Here is a 19,663-nt window from a genome sequence, read left to right on the forward strand (position 1 = left end):
GCTCTTCCTTTGTTACTCTCTGACAACACCTTGCAGAAATTTGGCCACAGAATTCTGGATGTGGTCTCCTAAGTGCTAAACAGAGATGTTTAATCACTCCCTAGAGCTGTTAGCTGTATTCCTACATTGGTGGTGGGAACATCACCATGAGTCATGGTGGAAGAATGTGCTCTTCACTGGGAGCACTCACATCTCTAAACACAGCCACTGGTGGAGGAAACCTTCTGACCCACACAAAGACAGCTGTGAGTTAGCACTAAACCTACAAGAAGTACATCTTCTGCCCTTGACAGGGTAAATTAGAGTTTTTACCATAGGTTACTCACATACTAGGGACTCTCATACCATTAACCAAGTGTGACAACCAATTTCATCATGAGCTTAAAGACATCAAAGCACTTCAGAACGATCTACAGATACAAGCAGGCTGGAATTAAATTCTCTCACTTCAGTGGTTCAAATTAAATCTCATTTCAAAGGGGTTGCCTGAAATATATACAAGCACAGCAGTCCACAGATAAAGAAAATCGCTACTGATTTCTGTATATCTGTATGGATTTTTTGCTGTTTCATGTTCTCTCATTTTTTCAGTTCTGTGTCATGTCTATAACACTTTAAAAGTTTTTTTTTTAGGATAAAACTGTTAAGAAGAGCAAAACCATAAAAAATAGGCAAAGTAATTATTCAAATTAATCATGAGAAATTTTTTTAAAAATAGGTGTAAGTGGGATAAATGACGAAACTATAAATTTGCTAGAACTTGAAATTAAAGTTAAGAAAGCTTTCACTGGTGACAGTAATTATATGAAAACACAATGACTAAGTATATATATATTAGGGCACTTAATAGCCATAAAAATAATTTATCTAGAGAATTATTATATTATTACAAATCAGCAGTATCATCCCTAAAGCCAACAGCGGTGCACTGTCACGAAATGGTGACTGGGATCATATCAAAGACCAGACAGTTTAAAAAGGTGTTAAATGACACCTATAGTACTTAGCTGTCAGTTGGTACAAACTGCTGTAATTTCACTGAAGTCAGACATTTTTCCATACTTTTTATACACTCCTTTGTTATTTGTACAATCATTTACATTCTTAAAAGGTTCTGAAGTGCATGAGGAGACAAAAAGTAATTGAGACCAAGGCAAATCTATGCCATTTTAATTGTTAAATGGCAGGCTATTCCAACATATTTGTATAGTCTATCAGTTGTAATAACCTATTGAAGTAATTAGTAGTATTATCATGTGTGCATACATACACATTTATATGTATGTGTGTTTATAAGTAATACTTTAGCATGAAGACAGATCTTCCTATCTCTGAATCATAAACAAATTAATGTTTTTCTTTAAACCAAGAGCACCCTCAAAGCAACATTTTTACAATCATCTCAATATCAGACATCACGAATACAAGAAGATTGAGAAAATTATATTGCTAAATTTACCATTTTAACTATTTTTAGTAAAATTAATTCAGGCTTAAACCAAAAGCCTACTCCAAAATTAAAAAATTATTTATGAAAAAAGGATGGCTGAAGATCATTCCTCCGAGACAGCTCAAATGAGACACCAAAGACCTCCTGGGGGAACTCTCAATTTGAAATTATGATGTACAATCATCAGTTCCTGATTTCTACCAGAGACACTGTTAGACTGGCTCAAAATAGGCACTTTGTTTAAAAACAGACATCTTGTACCTACTACGAAGAAATGTTGGCCCCTGGAATATATCTCCTCTAGTTAACAAAAGTCAGCACACACAGAGGCTCAGGAACATGTCCTTTTCAGTTAACGGTTAGCACACTTCCTTGCATGCTTTGGTCCACACCAATTACCACTCTTCCAGACAGTTCTCCATCATGGTCTTCGTGGTAGCATGGAGCATGCTGCTCTCAGTGAGCTGAAGGGATGAAGCCACCCTGGGTCTTGTGCTGGCCTGGGGGGCTTAGTTTGAGGGGAGGGAAATTGAAGAGGAAGAGGAAAAGATAATCTTATGGAAAACCACCTCAGCGTGCCCTTGTCCTCAGGGCCATAGGACAAGCCAATGCCTGGTTTATTAGCTGGGACAGAAATAGTCTTTGTATGTCCTACCAAGGAAGCAGAGCAAGAGAGGGGGAAAGAGCTATGATGTATAGAGATGTCAGGGACACCTGTCTTGTCCCTCAGGAGGCTCTAATGCAGAGTGCAGTGATGGCAGAGTCCAGGAGAGCCTGGACCAACCAAGTTCAGTCACCACAGTGCACTTTGGAGATCATGGTCCGTTTTCTGACACAGAAAAAATTCAGCATGCTTGTACAATTCATAGGAAAGGTTAGCCTGCCAATAATTCTCCGTGTTATTCCCAAACACATATTTAAATATTGATTTGTTTGATTTATATTTAAATATTGATTTAATTTATCTAGAAAGTTCCAGGGGAGACTGGGAAGGAAGAGTTTGTAAAGGAGATCTTCTACACTAGCAAAGAAAACCTAACTGTATGCCTAGGTATATAAGCTGGATGCCTGAATTTGTGATATGTCAACCACAGATTGGGAAGCTGGAGATCTGCACTGGAGTGGTATTAAATATACTCTGTTCTCACAAACTACCTCTGAAACACACTCTTTTATTTGATTATAAAGCTGTCTTCCAATATCCTTTCTAATTAGTATGAGCCGCAACAATCTGTCAAGTAAAAATCACAGTATGCAATAAAATATACATACATTTGAGAAGCAAAATGGAATTATTAGTCAAGCATTGTGCTGGCATAAAACTGGAACACCTCTTGCTTTGCCAGCATTGCTTTGATGTGAGGTGCTGAATGCTGAATAGCAAGCAGAGACTTCTCACACGACTAGGCAAGTTCTAAGTAAGATATGCAGCCTGCAGTAACTGCGTGTGCTAGTGAGGATTAAAATGTTAATTAGGTTTAATGTTTCAATAATTGAATTGATGACTCAATACAGAGATTTTCTTCATGTATTGGAACGTGCATATATGTAACAAAACAGCTTCTATTCATCTAAGGTTAAACTGTGGGTTTTCAGTCAGCTCCGGACCTCGGAAGGAAAACTTTGGGTCAGTGTAAAATTCTGATGGATAGGCATAAATCAAAGGACTTCTATGAAAGCAAGATCTCCAAAGCACAGGCTGAGTCCAAGCAAATAAACCTTTCAGCAACAGTTAACAGGCTGTTTGCCAAACAGCTGAGCTCTTGTCCAACAGTTGAAACAAACAACAACAAAGAGTGTGAATAAATAGATTTTAACATCATATTCACATAGGTAAAATTATCAGCAGACACTGCATTGAGGGGATTCCAGGCATGATGGATTTACAGCAGTAGGAAGACATGTCCAGTCTCAATCTCCTGTGCTTTAATGTACTTGCTTCTCTGTACTAGAAACACCAGGTCATGTCAGGAGTAGATGTCTGTGTCTGCTACATGCAGACTCACCTACTATGGTAGCAAGATTAGACAAATTAGATACTTCAGCATGCAAAACATAGAGTAATTTTAATAGTACTTACATATCTTGTTTCACGCCCAGCTGCTGTCTGCAGCGTTGTTGACATCTGATATAAAACAGATAGTTTGGAGGAGCTACTCAGAGATTTTTCATTGTGACAAGTTATTGCTCAGATTCAAGAGAACTTCCATTTTCCATAAAGATTCACGAGACACATGAGAACAAGGTGTATTAAAGTTTTGCATTAAATGCTTACTTAGAAAATATATTTCATTTTACTGTTCAGAAACATTGATCACACTGTATTCAAGCTGACCTTTCAATTATCTCTGAGAATTCCCATTACAAAACACCTATTAGTAGACAGCCCCCGGTGAGGTTCACCCATGAAATTTAAGTTACATTTGCTCAGAAAATAACCTGAGATGCCATCTTTCCATATTCTCATCAACAAGATTTGCTTTCCACTGACTAATCCATCATATTTCTTACAACTTGTCCTGCTTTTTCCTTCATGTCTGTGACTCTCTTTTACTGTCAGTTTAAGCGCTTTTCTCTCTTATCCTGGTCTTCACAATCTTTAGCTTGGCTCCTATGCTGCATCCTGTTAAACTGCTGCATCCTCTTTTGCCCCCTTTATTTCATGACTGCTAACAAATGCCTTCCCTTTGGTCAAGGCTCAATTCTCAATTGACCAAGGAAGTAGGTTTTGGATGCTATAGCTCAAAAATCCAACTTAGCAGTAGAATTTTAACCACTTTGGACTCAATATGGGCATTGAAAAATGTTTCCTCAGTAACACTCTCTGCCTGCTTTTTCAGCTACTCTTCTGCTTCCATCTTTCATCTGCCTGAAGCCCGATTCATGACTGCATGCTGGTCAACAGGAGTAATTTCAAAAATGAAAATGAAATTTGAAGTGTATATTGAATATGCCCACTCAAGAATGCTGGTTCTATGCCCTGTTTTTGTATGATGGACTGGACACTGCAGGATGCTTTGAATGAATTAACTTCTTGAAGTGTTCCTCTGCCAAAATATCTCTCCTCCTGCGTCCAGTTGGATTTCTGCCATTTTCATTTTCCTTTAGCTAGTAATACCAATTTGAATTTACCTGGTGCAAACCAAATATAGGACCCTCCACCCTTGGTTATTCATCCTTCTGAACCCAGAAGGCACACCAATATAACATAATGCAATCAGAAGTTTAACACCAGGATTGAAAGTTATTCCTGCCTCTCTCTACCTGGTTCTGAGTTAACCAGGATAAATTACAGAATCATCCAGTTGGAAGAGAACTTCAAGATCATCGAGTCCAGCTGAGGAAGTAGCAGACATCCCCCTCCTGTGAGGGGCCAGAGTTGAAAGGAAATGAGCACTAGTGCAACACAAACTGCACTGACTCTAGGGCTATAGTTCTGTCCTTCTATGTCTTTCAAACGGCCAGACAATTCTACTGATGTCACATCTCACTGAAGCTTTCTGTTGCCATAGGCTTTACTGTTGTGATTTTGCTTGCTTTATGTCAACCTGCAAAGAGCATTTGGGTTTATTCACCTACCTTGCGAACATCTGACTCCGTACTCATCTGCAGGAAACTTGGAGAAGATGCACATCGGCGCTGGAGAATGATTTTCAACAGAGAACCAACTTATTAATGACAAAAGACAAAAGGAAAGGAAGACAAAAGGTCAATCCCATATATTGATGGGTTACCATAGTCAATGGATCCTGAAGGACTTGATCAATGACAGCACACAGCTCTTCTGTTTGTTGTCTGAGCTGTGCAGGGGAGCACATCTGAAAAAGGAGGACATATCACTCAGTTAAACTTTGCTTTTCATTTTCAAATACAGATTTGAAAGAGATATAACAGCACTACCTCTGAATGGGTGTCCAAAGCAGTGCCTTTGGCCACGCTGCCAGTCTTGGCTGGCTCTTCTAATGCCTGCAATTCAAAAGATTTCAGCATGATACTGAGTTTAAAATTTTAAAAAACAAGCAAACATACACTTTTTGCAATACTGTGCTTCCAAATGTGGCTCTTTTCATTTTGCTGTGGAAAGGTGCAAAAACAAGAAATTACAGGCCTTGCAAGGTAGTTCAGTTTATCAACTTCTAATTCTGAATTAGAGTGGGAGATGCAGAGAGGGAAAGGACTACATGAATTGTCTCTGCTTTTAGAAATCAGAAACTACCAGTTTAAATTGCTTTCTCCTCCAACAACTCCACCATCCTTCTCACTGACTGTAATGCAGTGAACGGTTGTCACGTGCCATAGAGGCATTGGGGGCTGCCTGCCACGCACCATCAGAGGAGAGCCACCGGCTGTAAGGAGGTGGAAGAGGCAGAGGTCCAAGCACACAGGAGGCCCTTTCTTTTCCTTCGGTAGACATTTTATTTAAAAAGTGCCTCATGTTTAAAGAGGATGGTGATGCTGTATTGCAACAAAAACAGTGTTTGACATTTCCTGATTTTAGGCCGAAATGAGAATTGTATAAAGCCAAATATGAGCTATACATATGTGATACTACACCAAAACACGGCTGGTCTAAGCAGGTTTGCAATCTCTCCAAAATGAAACACAAGCCTCTTGGGCTTGGATACACCTCCTGCTCTCCTACACCTGTACTTGGAGCAGGTTTGAGAACAATCAGTTTGCTGATTCTTCCACTTATCAGGTAACTAACAAAACACCCTCAGAAGCCAAACTCCAGTACTCAGTTCTCTTTTCACCTTCATCCTCACTGCCATCACCCATTTTTGCTTTGAAGCAATTTTCACAGACTCCATGCTGAGACTAAAAATTACTCTAGAAGCCTGCTGATGCATGAAGCCAGACTACAGCATAGGGACCTGCAGGGTTTGCAGATTCTTTGTTTAACACATTACACTTTTCTGAAGTTTCATTTTGCTAGTTATTTGCAAACAATCCAAAAATTATAAGGGGGGCGAAGAGGGTGGAAGGGGACATGTGTGAAGATCATTCCTGTAAAACACTTTTTCATGCAGTGGGATTCTGTGAGAATGGACTGATCCCATTGAGGTGGGTATCAGGGCTGCTAGTCACGGAAGACATACGTGGAGCTGGGAGGAAAATGGCAGAATCTTTAAAAAAAAAAAAGAAAAGAAGCATATACTTAAGTAATTATTTCTGAGCTTAATTTTACTGAGTATGTTTTTTTTTTCTCTTTCCCCAGCTACTGAAGGATACATCTATGTATGCAGAATTGAAAAGTTAATGACAATTTATTTTTAATACTATTTTAATACCATCCACAAATGATCCTGCACAGAAGCACATTTATGGAACACCATGCCTTCAATCAAATAGTACAGTAAGAAAAACGAACAGTAATTTCTTTCCAACCACATCCACATCTTCCCTCCCCTCCAGCTCTGAATAAACCTATTTGCATTAGAGTAGTAGCTGTTCAAAAGGGAAAAAGTAAAAGAATTTTTATTTTTGACATACAGAGATCAGTTAAATCTTATTCCAAGACAGAAGATGACAAGATAAACAGTCGTTTCTCATCTCTGCTATCTCATCACCAGCTAAATTATCCAGCTAAATTCTCAGATCAATAAACAGTCGTGTGGAATAGGAGGGCTCAGCAATACACACAAGTACTGTGATCAGCTTCATTTGATACGGCAACCTCCTGGTAAACATAAAATAAAGTGATAAGATGAAATAGAAGAGTCACTTCATTACCCATTGGGGCCAGGATTGCCAAACCAGCATGCTGAGGAGAGATGAGTCCGAATGTGAGTTAGAAAAAACAATAAATCTTGATCAGTCACAGGTTCAGAATGGAGAAATTGCTAAGCTTCTCAAAACTCCCCCAAAATCAGTAATGAACTTAATAAAGTAATCGTTAAAAAAAGAAAACACATTTCGGTTTCATATTCCCTTCAACAGAACAGTGGGAGAGGGTGAACACCATCAAGGGTAAGAAACAACTAAGATACTGAGGAATCTCTAGAGGAACTACAGCCACATTCACAAGTCTGCTCAGAAACAAGACACTAAATAATTTAAGTACCAAACATGCATCAGTTTCAGTAGAAACTGGGTGCTCAAATATTTTGCATTTTGAAGCCTTCATTGACTAAAGAACTCAGGTGAGCACAACACCAAGGCTTATGCACTCCACAGTCCCCCTGAGATTCAGCCATTGTGCAGGACCCATGCTAGAGAAAGCTGCAGTGGTATTCTCCTTTTTTGAACCTTTGGGGAAGGAAATTTTTAATTTTAAAGTTATCCATCTAATTCCTTTCACTGGTGTTTTATCTCTCTTTTTTTTTTTCCTGTTTGAGCAGCCGGAGTCCTCCAAAGAAAGAGAAGAAACAAGAAGAACTAGATTTTAGGCATCACTATCACCTCTACAAAGAAAAAAGGTTCTGTTTAATCGACTCTTTTTTTTTTTCCAGTAGTGCTTTTTGTTTTTTACATTTCCACATAGAGAAAAATGTGAGATTAAAAACGTACAAATAGTGTTTCTGAACTCCTTCCTGGAGTTATCATGCAATAGTCTCATAATTAATTCAAAGCATTAGTGTTATCTACAGTACTACTGACTAGCTATGTCAGCACTATCAACAGAATTCAGGCTTTACTACCCATGTTGATGTCTAGCAATATCAGAAGTGGGACATTCCTATTTAGGCATTCAAATTTTTTTTTAAGTCAAAAACAATAGTGGAACCAAAATTTAAAAGAAGATTGCAATTTAGAGAACAAAAATGTATTTGTGAAAGAATTTAAATGTTCAGATGAAACAATCAGTTTCTGAACCACTGATTTTTTCCTCACAAAGCACAGCTTTGAGGGTTTGCTACATATACACCAATGATGTCAGTGATGCCTACGGCTTTACTCCAAGCTACTTGATTGCTAAAGCTGTATCAGAGCTGAAAGAATGAACCAACAGGATTTCAAATGTTTTGTTAGAAAAATAAAAGCTCATGCAATATATAGGATGTATAGAACATTGTTTTATTCACCAATGAACCACATCAATAGTAGGAGAAAAAATTAACATTGTAACCTGCATCTGACACAGCTTACTTCTTACTTTATTGTGAAAACCATGGGCTGAGGAAAAGCCAAGTAGTTGCCTCTTCTCTTACTTCTCTTGCGTATTTTCCCCATCAATATCTTTTCCTAAGACCACAGCACATGCAAAAAAAATCCATCTGCGTAATAGAACTTCACATGAGTTCCCTTAACTTATTTCTTGAAGATAGTGGAACATGATACAGAAAACACCTGACTACTTTTCCTCCTACAAATACCAACAGCTCCAAGGCCTTTGAAAGACAGAAGGAACTCATAGCCTGCTCCTTTAATATTAGCCTGCTTTGTTAGTATTATAGATGAACTAGGCCATTTATCACTCTATGACTGCATAAACTGCTTCCTTTCTTATCACTAGGTACTTATCTCTAGCCTTGAGAAGAATTTTGATATGAACTTGTACTCTGGATGCAAGAAATTCACCTAGTAAGTGCACATCAGAAGTACTTGGGGAAAACTAAAATCCTTTTTTATCAAAATATTCTAACACAGTGTTGTCAGAAATGCTTTCCAGGTCCAGAAATGTCTTGGCATGCTTGATGATAGCCAATGGTCCAGCAGTTGTACTATCTGAGAGGGGGGGAAATTGTTTTCCAAGTTCCTGCTTGGATTTCAAGGAGCAACTTGAATCTGCATTTGCCAACATCAGTCCCTATAACATTGGATGTTTGATAATGTAATAGGTAAGAGTTCTCTCAAGGCAAGAACTTAAGGCTGGGTCTCTAATGTAGCAGATCGCTCTCCTATTTCCTCAGCTGAGTTTCTTTCTTTTCATAAAACAAACACACAAACATCTTCTTTTTCCTTCTGCGTGAGGAGGAAAATGTCCCTTTTTTTTTTTCTTTATTTCCTCCACAAGAATATACCGCACTGCTGGCAGTGTGCTGTGTAGGTGATAGGATACAATTACCAGGTCTTTGGATATTTCCTAGAATTGTAACATCATATGGAAAGACTAGTTTAGACTCTCTTGAAGTTAGCCACATTGCATTGTGACAAGGGAAAACACAAGGAACAGTCATAAAAAGACAAAATCAATAACCTAAATAATTTAAGACAGAAGATTATTTTCTACATTTATTCAAAATTGAAATAATAGTTCTGTACTTGTAATTAGTTGATAAATACAAGCCAGATAAGTCAACCATGCTTTCACCTGCCCCTCTTCCATTCATACTAAGTTATACCTAATGCTTTTCAGAAGACTTGGTGAGATAAGCCTTGACATGAAGCAGGTGTGTTGCACGGCACACCCAATCATCCTGGTTTCATGACAGTTCAGAATGGGAGAAGCCTGAGCAGAACATTTGCAGTGCCTCTTCCCCCACTTAAGTCTGTATGCCCAGGTTTTCCTCCCATCAAAATGATCCCCGCATAAGCAAAGTCAGCTAACACAACAGAACTCGCTTAGAAGCACTATAATTGGCTGCTGGTATGGATCAATAGGAGATTATTGTCCGTAATTCCCAAAACGAGAGAAAGCACATAGTCAGGCCACGCTGAAACATACAGTTTACGAAGTAAAAAAAGAGCCTCTCCTGAAGCCAAATCCTGTAGCAGAAAATTGATTTCTTATTAGTTTCACATAACAGGGCTTTCACTACTGAAGGATACCAAAGCTAGCATTTTCAATAATGCAGTAGATAACCAAAAGTCTTTATCTAAACACAGGTATCTTTTTGAGTCATTACTTTTTCTACAGATACTGATACTAGCTTGTACAATTGTGTCTTAAGTATTGGGGATAAGTAGCACACAGCTTGCGAGTCAGTGTCCCAGAAAGAATCAGCAAGACATCATAAGGAATATGCTTTCTTCTGAAAAAGTGCAGTCACTCTGCCCAAACATAACCCTCCCAAAACACATTCTGAAGGGGTGTAGGATCCCCTGCACCATCTTTCTTCCTCTGCAGAACCATTTCTATTGGACGACGTTGCGTGCTAATGCTGACATAGCCTTCATTAGAGCAGTCAAGATTTAAGGAAGGGAAGGATCAGGTTTTGTGCAAGTAATTAAAAAAAACCCCTTTCAATATGAAAAGAATACTGAAAAAGAAAGGAATGTCCCTTTTTTGAAAAAAAATCATATTTATAGCACTTAACTGATAACTACTAGATCACAATCAAGTCATATTTCAAGTATAGAATATTTCAAGGAGAAAACTGTAATCAGCACAATTTTTACACAGTTAAGTTCAACCCTCCAATGTTGTTAGATTCTACAAACTCCTAGTGAAATCAGCTGAGCCGCATTGTGAATATGTATTTAAATGTGTAGCTAGGAATGCTTAAATAGATTAATCAGGGGCTAAGTTCCTGAATGAGGTGCACAGAAAGATTTTTATGATAAAGGTATAAACTGGCTGTCAGAGTGATTAAGCATGCCTTTAAAGATGTAAGACCCTAATCTCATTACTCATCATTGGAAATTTTTGTTAAACTTACCAGGCTATTCTTTTCTGCAAAACCAATTTGGGGGGAAAAAAAGGTCTAAAAAAGAACATTGGTGGGTACTTTGAACCTTTCATGCAAAAGTTAGATTTTTCAGTTGATTTCCAAAGATGCATTATCTAAAATAAGCGTTATACAACCCGGACTTTGTTAGCTATATCTTTGGTAGTAAGTAAATGCACTAAACGCTGTTCTTTGGATCTATCTGTCCTACCCTACAGAAAAGGATTGCTACCCCAAACTATGTACTGGGAACAGACTCCTGGCCCATGCTAACTACTGAAGTGCTCAGGGAAGTTGTTTGGGAGAATGGTAGTTAACAGAGGCCAGTGCAATGGCCAGGACAGTTTAACAATATGGCTGGCCAAATTCGCATGTCTTGGGGTGTTAAATTTAGTAGTACAAGCATAGCCATTAAATAATCATTAACTGACCAAGACCTACTGATTGGTAGGTCCCAGAACAGTAGTGCTCCAGATACTTTCCAGTCAATACAGACTCTGAGATGTTTTCATAAAGGCCAATTGTTTTAGGACACTTTTTTTTTTTACACTAATTCTATTTGCAGAAATTCAGATTAGTGAAGGCTTTGATCTTCAGTGAAAAGTGTTGACCCTGAAAAATGATTGGAATTATAATCCTGAGCAATTAGTTCCCAGAGTTTACATTCTGCAGTACCCGCCCCGCCCCCCCCACCTCCTCCTCGAAATGTCAGAATATGTACATGAAGTTGAACAGTCTCAAATATACAACACAATTCCCATGTCTTTGAGCAAACACTAACCTTCTGTTCCATAAGTAATACATTTGTAGGGATTGCTGCAAATGCCTTGTAGCTTGTCTTGATCTTGTACTGCTAAAAGTGTGAACCAGAAAGCAGGAAGAGAAGCAAAATGGTAGGAGAGAGAGAGGGAGAGAGAGGGAAGAGAGGGGAAAGGTATGATACAATGAAAGACGATACCAGTTGTCTTGCAGACATGTTGCAACAATACAAAGCTTACATGTTACCTAGGAAAGCTATTCCTTAAACAAAATCTATTATTTCTGTATTAAGATTTTAAAGGACTGTAACATACATCTTTTGCTTTTAGGAATGAAGTACAATGAATTGAGTTCCCTGTACCAGCTTATAACTTCCAAGGTGATTTTGACCACTTTCTGCTGACTACTATCCTTAAATGAACAACAGCAGAGGCTGCGAGTTTTTTCCAGGTTTGCTTGTGATTTGATATGATAATGCACAGCTATCAGTATATGACTATATACACCTCAGTAGCTGCTGCTGTGTGGTGTGGTCCTGGACCACTAAGTTAGAGGGATTTCCGTGATTGGCTTTCATGAGTCTGATTAGGATCCTTAAATGCTGAATTACTTGCATGAGTGGATAGATCATTTAAGTCATGCCACAGCTTTTCATCTCCTGAATAAGTAATAACCACCCAAACAAATATTTAAAAATAAGTCTAGGAACTTTCCCACTCTAACCAAGCACACGTAATTGACAATCTAAACCATACAAAACGTATGGGTTTGGGTACAAAAATTCCAAGATTGGATTTAAAAATTACTCTTTTTAAACAATTTAGATTTTAGACTATATTAGCCTGCCCAGTTATTTTGAACTCTTTAGAAATCATACTTTCTACATGTTCTTTGTAATTATGGAGGTTGAATTCAGTAATTTTTAAATAATTGATGAGATTCTTCTGCACTTAGATTCTTCTATACTTATACTTCTATACATGAGTTCAAGAGCTAGGATTCTTGATCACATGACTGCTGGAATTTTTCTTTCTTTAACAATTAAATAGGGATTCCCTACATTGTTCCCTTTTCATCAACATTCTAAGAAAAACTCATAAATTCACACACTAACAGAATTTTAAGTAACTATTTCTGTGATAGTCACTGAGAAATAAAGTTACTTGTTAATCAGTTCAGGTTTTTTAATGCACTGTTGTCTGCAACAGTGAATACTCGTCATTATGAGATAAGAGCATTCTGTATTTTGGGTCATTCTTTTGCCACTTTTGTCTTTTCTTTATATCTAATAAAATTCTCAATGACAGTGGAGGGGCCAAAATTTTAATTCAGATAACAGAAGCTTATATCGTCCTCTCACCTTTCTTGAAATACTGTGGAATGCCACCTTTTAATTCTTTCTATACATAATATTCTATTTGCTTTTGACTTCATTCATATTCCTCAGTCCAAAGTTGGAGACTGACAGACATTCAAGAAGGCATTAATCACAATAATGATATTGAATGAACAGTCTGAGAAAGCAAATGAATGTAAATGCTAGAACCGCATATTTTTTTCTTCCTGGTTTTTTTTTGGGGGGGGGTGGGGAGGGCTAATAATTTATACAAGTTTCAGTAATTCTAACTTGGATGCCTACCATTTAAGTTCTTCAGCCAAAACTAATGCATTTTATAGTCACAGGCATTACTACAGAATAATTCATTTCACCCCAAAATAGGCACCTAGAAAGGTAAAAAAACCATCCTGTGAATACATCATGTTCTCTCCATTAGCTGTAATAGAATTGCCCAAGTTGAGCTCGGATAGATAACTTTCAAATGTCGAAAGTCACGTGAGTTGAATCGTGCGATTTGAGCATTTAGATAGCAACGCTGTTATAAATGTCTGTAGGTTCATATTTCTGTATATGCAAAATCTATATGCAGATAAGACACAAAACACTGCTCAGCTAAGTAAGATAGAAACCAAAAATCCAAATATTAAAATTGGCATATCCACTAAATGTATATTTGTTTGCTTAGAATTGATATTCAGTCAAGAAAATTATATAATTGAACACGTAAATGAAATGCAACATCTTCACTAGCTCACAGGCCTTTACGTATAATGAGATGGGCATCAGAGATGATAATACCATGACCACTTTGAAGTTAGTTGTTCTGTTATATGGACTAAACACAGACATATCAGACTGTTAAAATGTTAAAGTTTCTACTTCTTTTTTCTTTTTTTACTACTTTATTGTGCTTTATCACTTCCAGATACGGTAGAACTTGTGAGCAATGAGCTATTGCCACAGTACCTGAGTGAGTGGAAAGTCTTTAACTCAGTTTCTTGTCTACATTAATATATTTCTTGACATATTAGTTCATGTTACTTAAAATTATTCTTCAATGCCTAAATACATTTAATAATCTAGTTCACGTGAATCTAGCAGTATTTTTAAACAGCCATGGGTGGTTAGGTGTGCTGGCCTGCACCATGGTCCTGTCAGAAGCAAACCAACTCCAGTATCAAAGCTCAGGCAAATATCAGCTTGGGGAATTTTGGAAATGTCCTATTTTTCTTGCTCAAATGATCACCTAGGGAATCTGCATTGCAAAGTATGCTAAACACATACCTACGAAGACTTAAAATCAGCAACTAACCATGGTAGTGTAGAGTCCCTTATGAGAGCTTCCTGCTTAGTGGGAGGTTTTGCAGCTATGCTAAGCTCCACGTTGCTACAGGTAATTTGTTCCCCAGCTGTTTAGGGTAGACCTAGATGCATTACTGTGCTACATTCATATAGGAAAAATCAAAAAATATGTAGGAATTATACCACATAAAACCACTGCAAAGAGTTTTCAAACAACAGCCAGAATTTTTTGTTCTGATCTGTTCCTGCAGAGTCAGCAATTTTATCTGTCTCCATGCATCCTACAGTTCATATTGCTCTATTAGGTCCACTATTGAAGTGTCTGCAAAGTCCAAGAAGAAGGAGTTTATTTACCTTGGTCACCCACAGTTCATACTGATCTGTGGATCGATGTTAATAATCACTTTGCAAAAGAGTCATATTTTTAAATCATTGGCGATCATAAAGATCAATATATAAAACATGGGAAAACACATGTGTTTATATGTAGAAATGAAATAATATAATATGCTTTGACTTGCATGAATGGATGCACGCATAGGCATAGACATATAAAATCTCTTAATTAAAGAATCCTTTTTACATAATTGCTTTGATATTGTGCAACAACTGATGTGACTACTGAAAAGTAAATCTAATGTAAAAATCCTGGTTTAACAGGTGTTGGTTTAATACACATCTTAACGTTAAGGTTGCAAAATTACGTATGCCAAAGTCAAGCACGTCTAGATGCTGTGCTTTTTCCTTGATATTCATTTAGCACAGTCATATACACAAAAATTTAGTTATGCATCAACAGTCATCAGGTAGAGCAACCTGCTTTTTATCTAGTTCTAAAGTTGAGCTGATTGGTACTAGAGAGACCTAAAATGCTGCTTAGGACATTAATGTGTCTGCTAAATCTTTACAGTTTTTTGCTGGAAATATACTGAGATTTGAGGCTAGAGTGCTATCAGAGAGTCTGGTACCATTCCACATCAGCAAAGTTCATTGAGCTATGCTGTAAACTAGGTAGGGAATTAAAGGAGATCAGGAAGGAAGAGGCTGTTGAATGCACACTATTATTAACCATCAATGAAGCCACAGCCTCACATTTTAAAGCCACAAGAGTTCTTTCCTGCACTGAACAATCAGCTGCATTTATTTTAGAGATTTCAGATCTTCCGCAACCCAGTGGAGCCAGCTTTGCCTGCATGATTAAAAATTTGACCAGACTAAGGGTCCAAGCCTGTTAAACTGGTGGACACTCTCCCAGTTTCCATGGGGTGGTTGGGCAGTTTCAAAAGGTCATATGACCAAGCAGAACTAGCAGGAAAAAGGACAGTAGGGAAGACAGCATTGGTGTAATAACCTCTACTATTACAAACCCAGGCAGTAGCTTTGTGTCATAAGCAGAGACTTTCCTTACTGTCAGAGACTCTCATGGTGCTCATTGCACTGACTAGCAGAAATTGCAACTGCTTTGCAATCTGCAGTTTCAGTCATGCTTCCAGTTTTGTCTCAGGGGCTTTTTTTCTTGGTATTTCTTCAATTCCATTTCTGGTTTTGTTTCACTAATACTGACAGGAGGTAGCAACACTGTAGGCTGTGCTTGGCTCAATGGTTCCTCTTGGGTTGTTTGGTTTTTAAAAGAACCATTCATGACAGTTGCTACTTTATGCTGATTTAAACCTCTCATTTTCAATTAACATTTTCCAAGCAGTTCGAGTCACCCCTGCTGTGGCCAAGCTGTTAAAGAACACATCTGACACAACTTGATCTGGCAGACCAGGCTGTAATTTTGTGTGGTGAACAAATAAATCAATAAACTATGATAGCCTGTCAGTGATGGGCAGAGCCCAGATACCAGCAAGAGGAAGCACACAGGAAGCACTGAGTGCAGAGATAAGATAAAAAAGGTTGCGAAGCTTTCTGCAGCTCTGATGTCTTCTGCCACCAGCTCTTTCTTTTTGGATAGCAGTTCCTTTTGTTGTCACCTACCTAATCCAAGATTTTTGATCAGCTTTCCTTTCCTTCGCCTTCCCATTCTTGAGATTTATCTTCAGGTTTAAACTGTAACCAGCTCTCAAGCCCTCCCACAGCAATTGCCATCATTGCTTATTCTCACTCTGCTGGGGCAGCTCCACGTTAGGGTGGATGACAAATAGTGGGAGTGTGGCTGATCCATCAAGTGTGAAACTGATATTTGCAGTAGCTATTCTCCCCTCATTCTCTGTCTGGCACAACAAGATCAGAGAAGTACCACAGAAAGGGAAGAAGCAGGAGACCATCCTTGTCTTCCCTTTCTGATTCTTGGCCTCAAAATCTGTGCTCACGCTGAGCTCAGCCATGCCTCTGGGCTAGTCCCAGAGTGGCTGAGGTGAGTACAGCCTCCTGGGGAGTGCAGAGAACAGATGGGACAAGGTGCTTTGGAATCAGTTGTCACTGGAACAGTCAGTTTATATCAATCAGATTAAACTGCTTCTAGGTCAAACCTGCACCTAAGATCACCATACTTGTATTACTTTCAGTGGGAATATAAGTGGATTTACATTAGCAAGGGATGTATAGGACATGTTTCATGGTTTATTTTTGACACACTTGTGTTTTAGGTGAACTTCCAAAATAAGTGCACCAAGTGTATATCAGAGCCACTGGACACAAATGTATCTTCAGTAGTATCTCCTACTCACAAATAAATTAATTTATTTTCATGCTAAAGGATTCCTACAGCATCTTCCCTATAATACAGAACATACTGCTGGCAATTTGATATGGTAGGATTTAGTTTTCGCTATCTTCAGTATCAATACAAAAACTGTTCTTTTTTAAACATTTTTACCATAGCTCATTTATTTCACTAGCATTATGCAAAATGGATGTGATTTTTCCTACAGGAACAAAGAACTACTAGAAAATAAGCATGCATCAAGGGTACCTTGGGTTTGGTGTTTTCATGGTCAGGAGGCAGGGAAAAAGACTGTGGTGAAGTCAGCTCTCTGGGTCTTGATGGCAGTGTGCCTGGTGACTTGTCTGAGACAGAAGATCGGCACTTTAACACCGATGAGGTGGCAGATTGCTCAGGTCTTGGAGAGGAGGGAGTAGACCTATAATTTATGTGCACCATTGAAGGATTAAGCTGCCGTGGATGGGAATTAGTATCACCGGTTTGTGGAACCAGTGGGGTAGAATGAGGCCGTGAGAGAGACCACTTCTTTGAGACACTTGAAGAGGTGGGAGAGGAGGCACTCATCTCCTGAACAGATGTTTGAGATGAATCTGCTTTAGCTCTAGAAGCTGAATGCAAAAGACTTGGGGAAGGAGATGAGTGTTTTTCTGGGGTGGGGGAGAATATGCCACTAAGACTGGTAGAAGAAAGAAAAGGATATGACCGGCAGGTAAAGATGGGTGAGAAAGTGTGTACTCTCTGGGACTTCTGAGGTGCCTGGGGCCTGGAGGCAGCACCTCGCAGCCCTTCTGGGGAACGAGAGTTAGGGTGTGTAAGGGAAGAGAGTACTGGGACACAAGGAGGAGGTGGCATAGATTGCAAACCTGGAGAGGGAAATGATTTTCTGTGGGAGGAGACAGGGGATGACAGAGGATTTTGGGAGTCTGAAGAAAGCATTCTGACTGGAAAGTGTTTTTTAGGAGAAAGGGACCTCACCCGTGGGGTGGGATGAGACTTGGAGGGTAAAGGCAGGTGCCGAGCCCATCCTGAAAGCCAGTATTGCTCTTTGCTGGGAGAATCTGGCCTTATAGGAGAGCTTGAAACAGATTTCTTCGGGGTTGGGGGAGTTGTTTTGGACTTTCGATCTATTGTGAGTGTTGAAGAACCATGGGAGCTAGGGGAAAACGTGGGACAAGAAGCAGGAGAAAGTGGTCTCCGCTGAGAAGAGCCTGATCTTAACATGGCAGTTAAGAGGGTCAGTCTGGTTGGCAGAGGGGATCTAACTGTTGACCTTGGTAAATTTCCTCTAGATGACATTTGTGTGCAAGGCTCATTTATACTACATATGGTAGAAGACGAGCTGTAAAGAGAGGGTGGAGACAAAGGTTTAGGACTAGGAGATAATGAATGTGATATTATACGTACAGGGACAGGAGATAACACGTTCAATCTTTTGGAAGAACTGGGGGATAAAGACTGAGCTGAAGATCCTTGAATTTCTGCTGACAGTGGAGGATTGGGAGAAAGACTTGGGCTCTTTGATGGAACAGAGCATGTGGTGATGTCTCCCATTTTGCAAACACAGACAGGGGTATAAAGACTTGTAGGTGTTTGTACTTTATCATACAATTGAGGAGTGGAGTAACAACTGTTTGATGCAAAAGAGGAGATTTTAGACATGGAGGAAGTTGAATGAGGGGAAGCAGACTGAAAGTGGAGAGATGCATCTTGCTTAGAAAACCCGGTTGCTGACTGCCAGTTGGTACAGGAGTCTTCCAGCGAAGCAGCTTGATTCAGATTAACCATGGCACCATACGCTACTTTCTGATTAGTTGGAGAAATTAAGTGGACAGCAGGTGGTTTAGAAGAAAGATGACCAGAGATGGAAAGAGTAGAGAATAACTGGAGAAAAAAGAAAAACAGAAATGTTAATACAGGTGGAACAAGTGGGACTGTTAAGCACCTCACATTTAGTCTTGTGGTCATGCACACAGTGTTTCCATTAGTACTGCTCTGTGGGTTAAAAGCACAGGGCTGACTTAAACTCAGGGATACAGCCTGATGGATAAAGCTCTCAGGGGAGATGACTGAGTGCAGACAAGTTATGTGTTACTTTATTTTTATGAGACCTCAGTTTTGTTCTCATAGACAAGGTTCAAGGCCACCGTATTTTTCATTTTAGGTGAAAACTTAAGACAGTTGTGCCATCAGTGTCAAGAATCACATGATGCCATTCACATTGTATAAACACAACAGAAAGTGAGAAAATTGCAGTATTGTCCCATCTCACTGTTCTAGTTCAGTGGAAAGTAGCCTTTCTGTAAATGAGATTCATGTCAAGTACACATTTTCTCATTCAGTAAACAACACCTTCTGCAGCACTGATATCAGAAAAAGAAATTTGCTCAGAACTACTTAAATCAGACATCCTGTTTGTTATTCATTTCTCTTGCCATTCACAGAGCATTGCATTTGACAGTTTGCAGGCATATTAGAGTCCTTATCCCCTTCTCCAGTCTTAGAACACACTAATAAAACTGTAATGAGCTCTTTTATGAGTGCCTTTTTTCTTAGGTCTATTCTCATTAGGATTTGTCAAAAATAATTAGAGCGCA

The 19,663-nt window shown here is 38.8% G+C and overlaps 1 protein-coding gene across 1 annotated transcript in view; it reads right to left on the reverse strand.

The window, feature by feature from the left end:
- MLIP (muscular LMNA-interacting protein) overlaps window positions 1-19,663 on the reverse strand; it is a gene marked incomplete at its 3' end in the record, with an annotated part of 42,616 nt that overhangs the window by 12,554 nt on the left and 10,399 nt on the right. The window contains exons 4-8 of the mRNA XM_010132828.1: window positions 11,783-11,854; window positions 5,351-5,416; window positions 5,185-5,268; window positions 5,030-5,089; window positions 3,531-3,575 (exon numbers count right to left, since the gene is read on the reverse strand). Coding sequence (XP_010131130.1) covers window positions 3,531-3,575; window positions 5,030-5,089; window positions 5,185-5,268; window positions 5,351-5,416; window positions 11,783-11,854 — 327 coding nt within the window. The remainder of the gene's footprint in view (window positions 1-3,530; window positions 3,576-5,029; window positions 5,090-5,184; window positions 5,269-5,350; window positions 5,417-11,782; window positions 11,855-19,663) is intronic.

This window comes from Buceros rhinoceros, unplaced genomic scaffold (assembly GCF_000710305.1).
Source record: "Buceros rhinoceros silvestris isolate BGI_N320 unplaced genomic scaffold, ASM71030v1 scaffold8893, whole genome shotgun sequence".
Lineage (NCBI taxonomy): Eukaryota > Metazoa > Chordata > Aves > Bucerotiformes > Bucerotidae > Buceros > Buceros rhinoceros.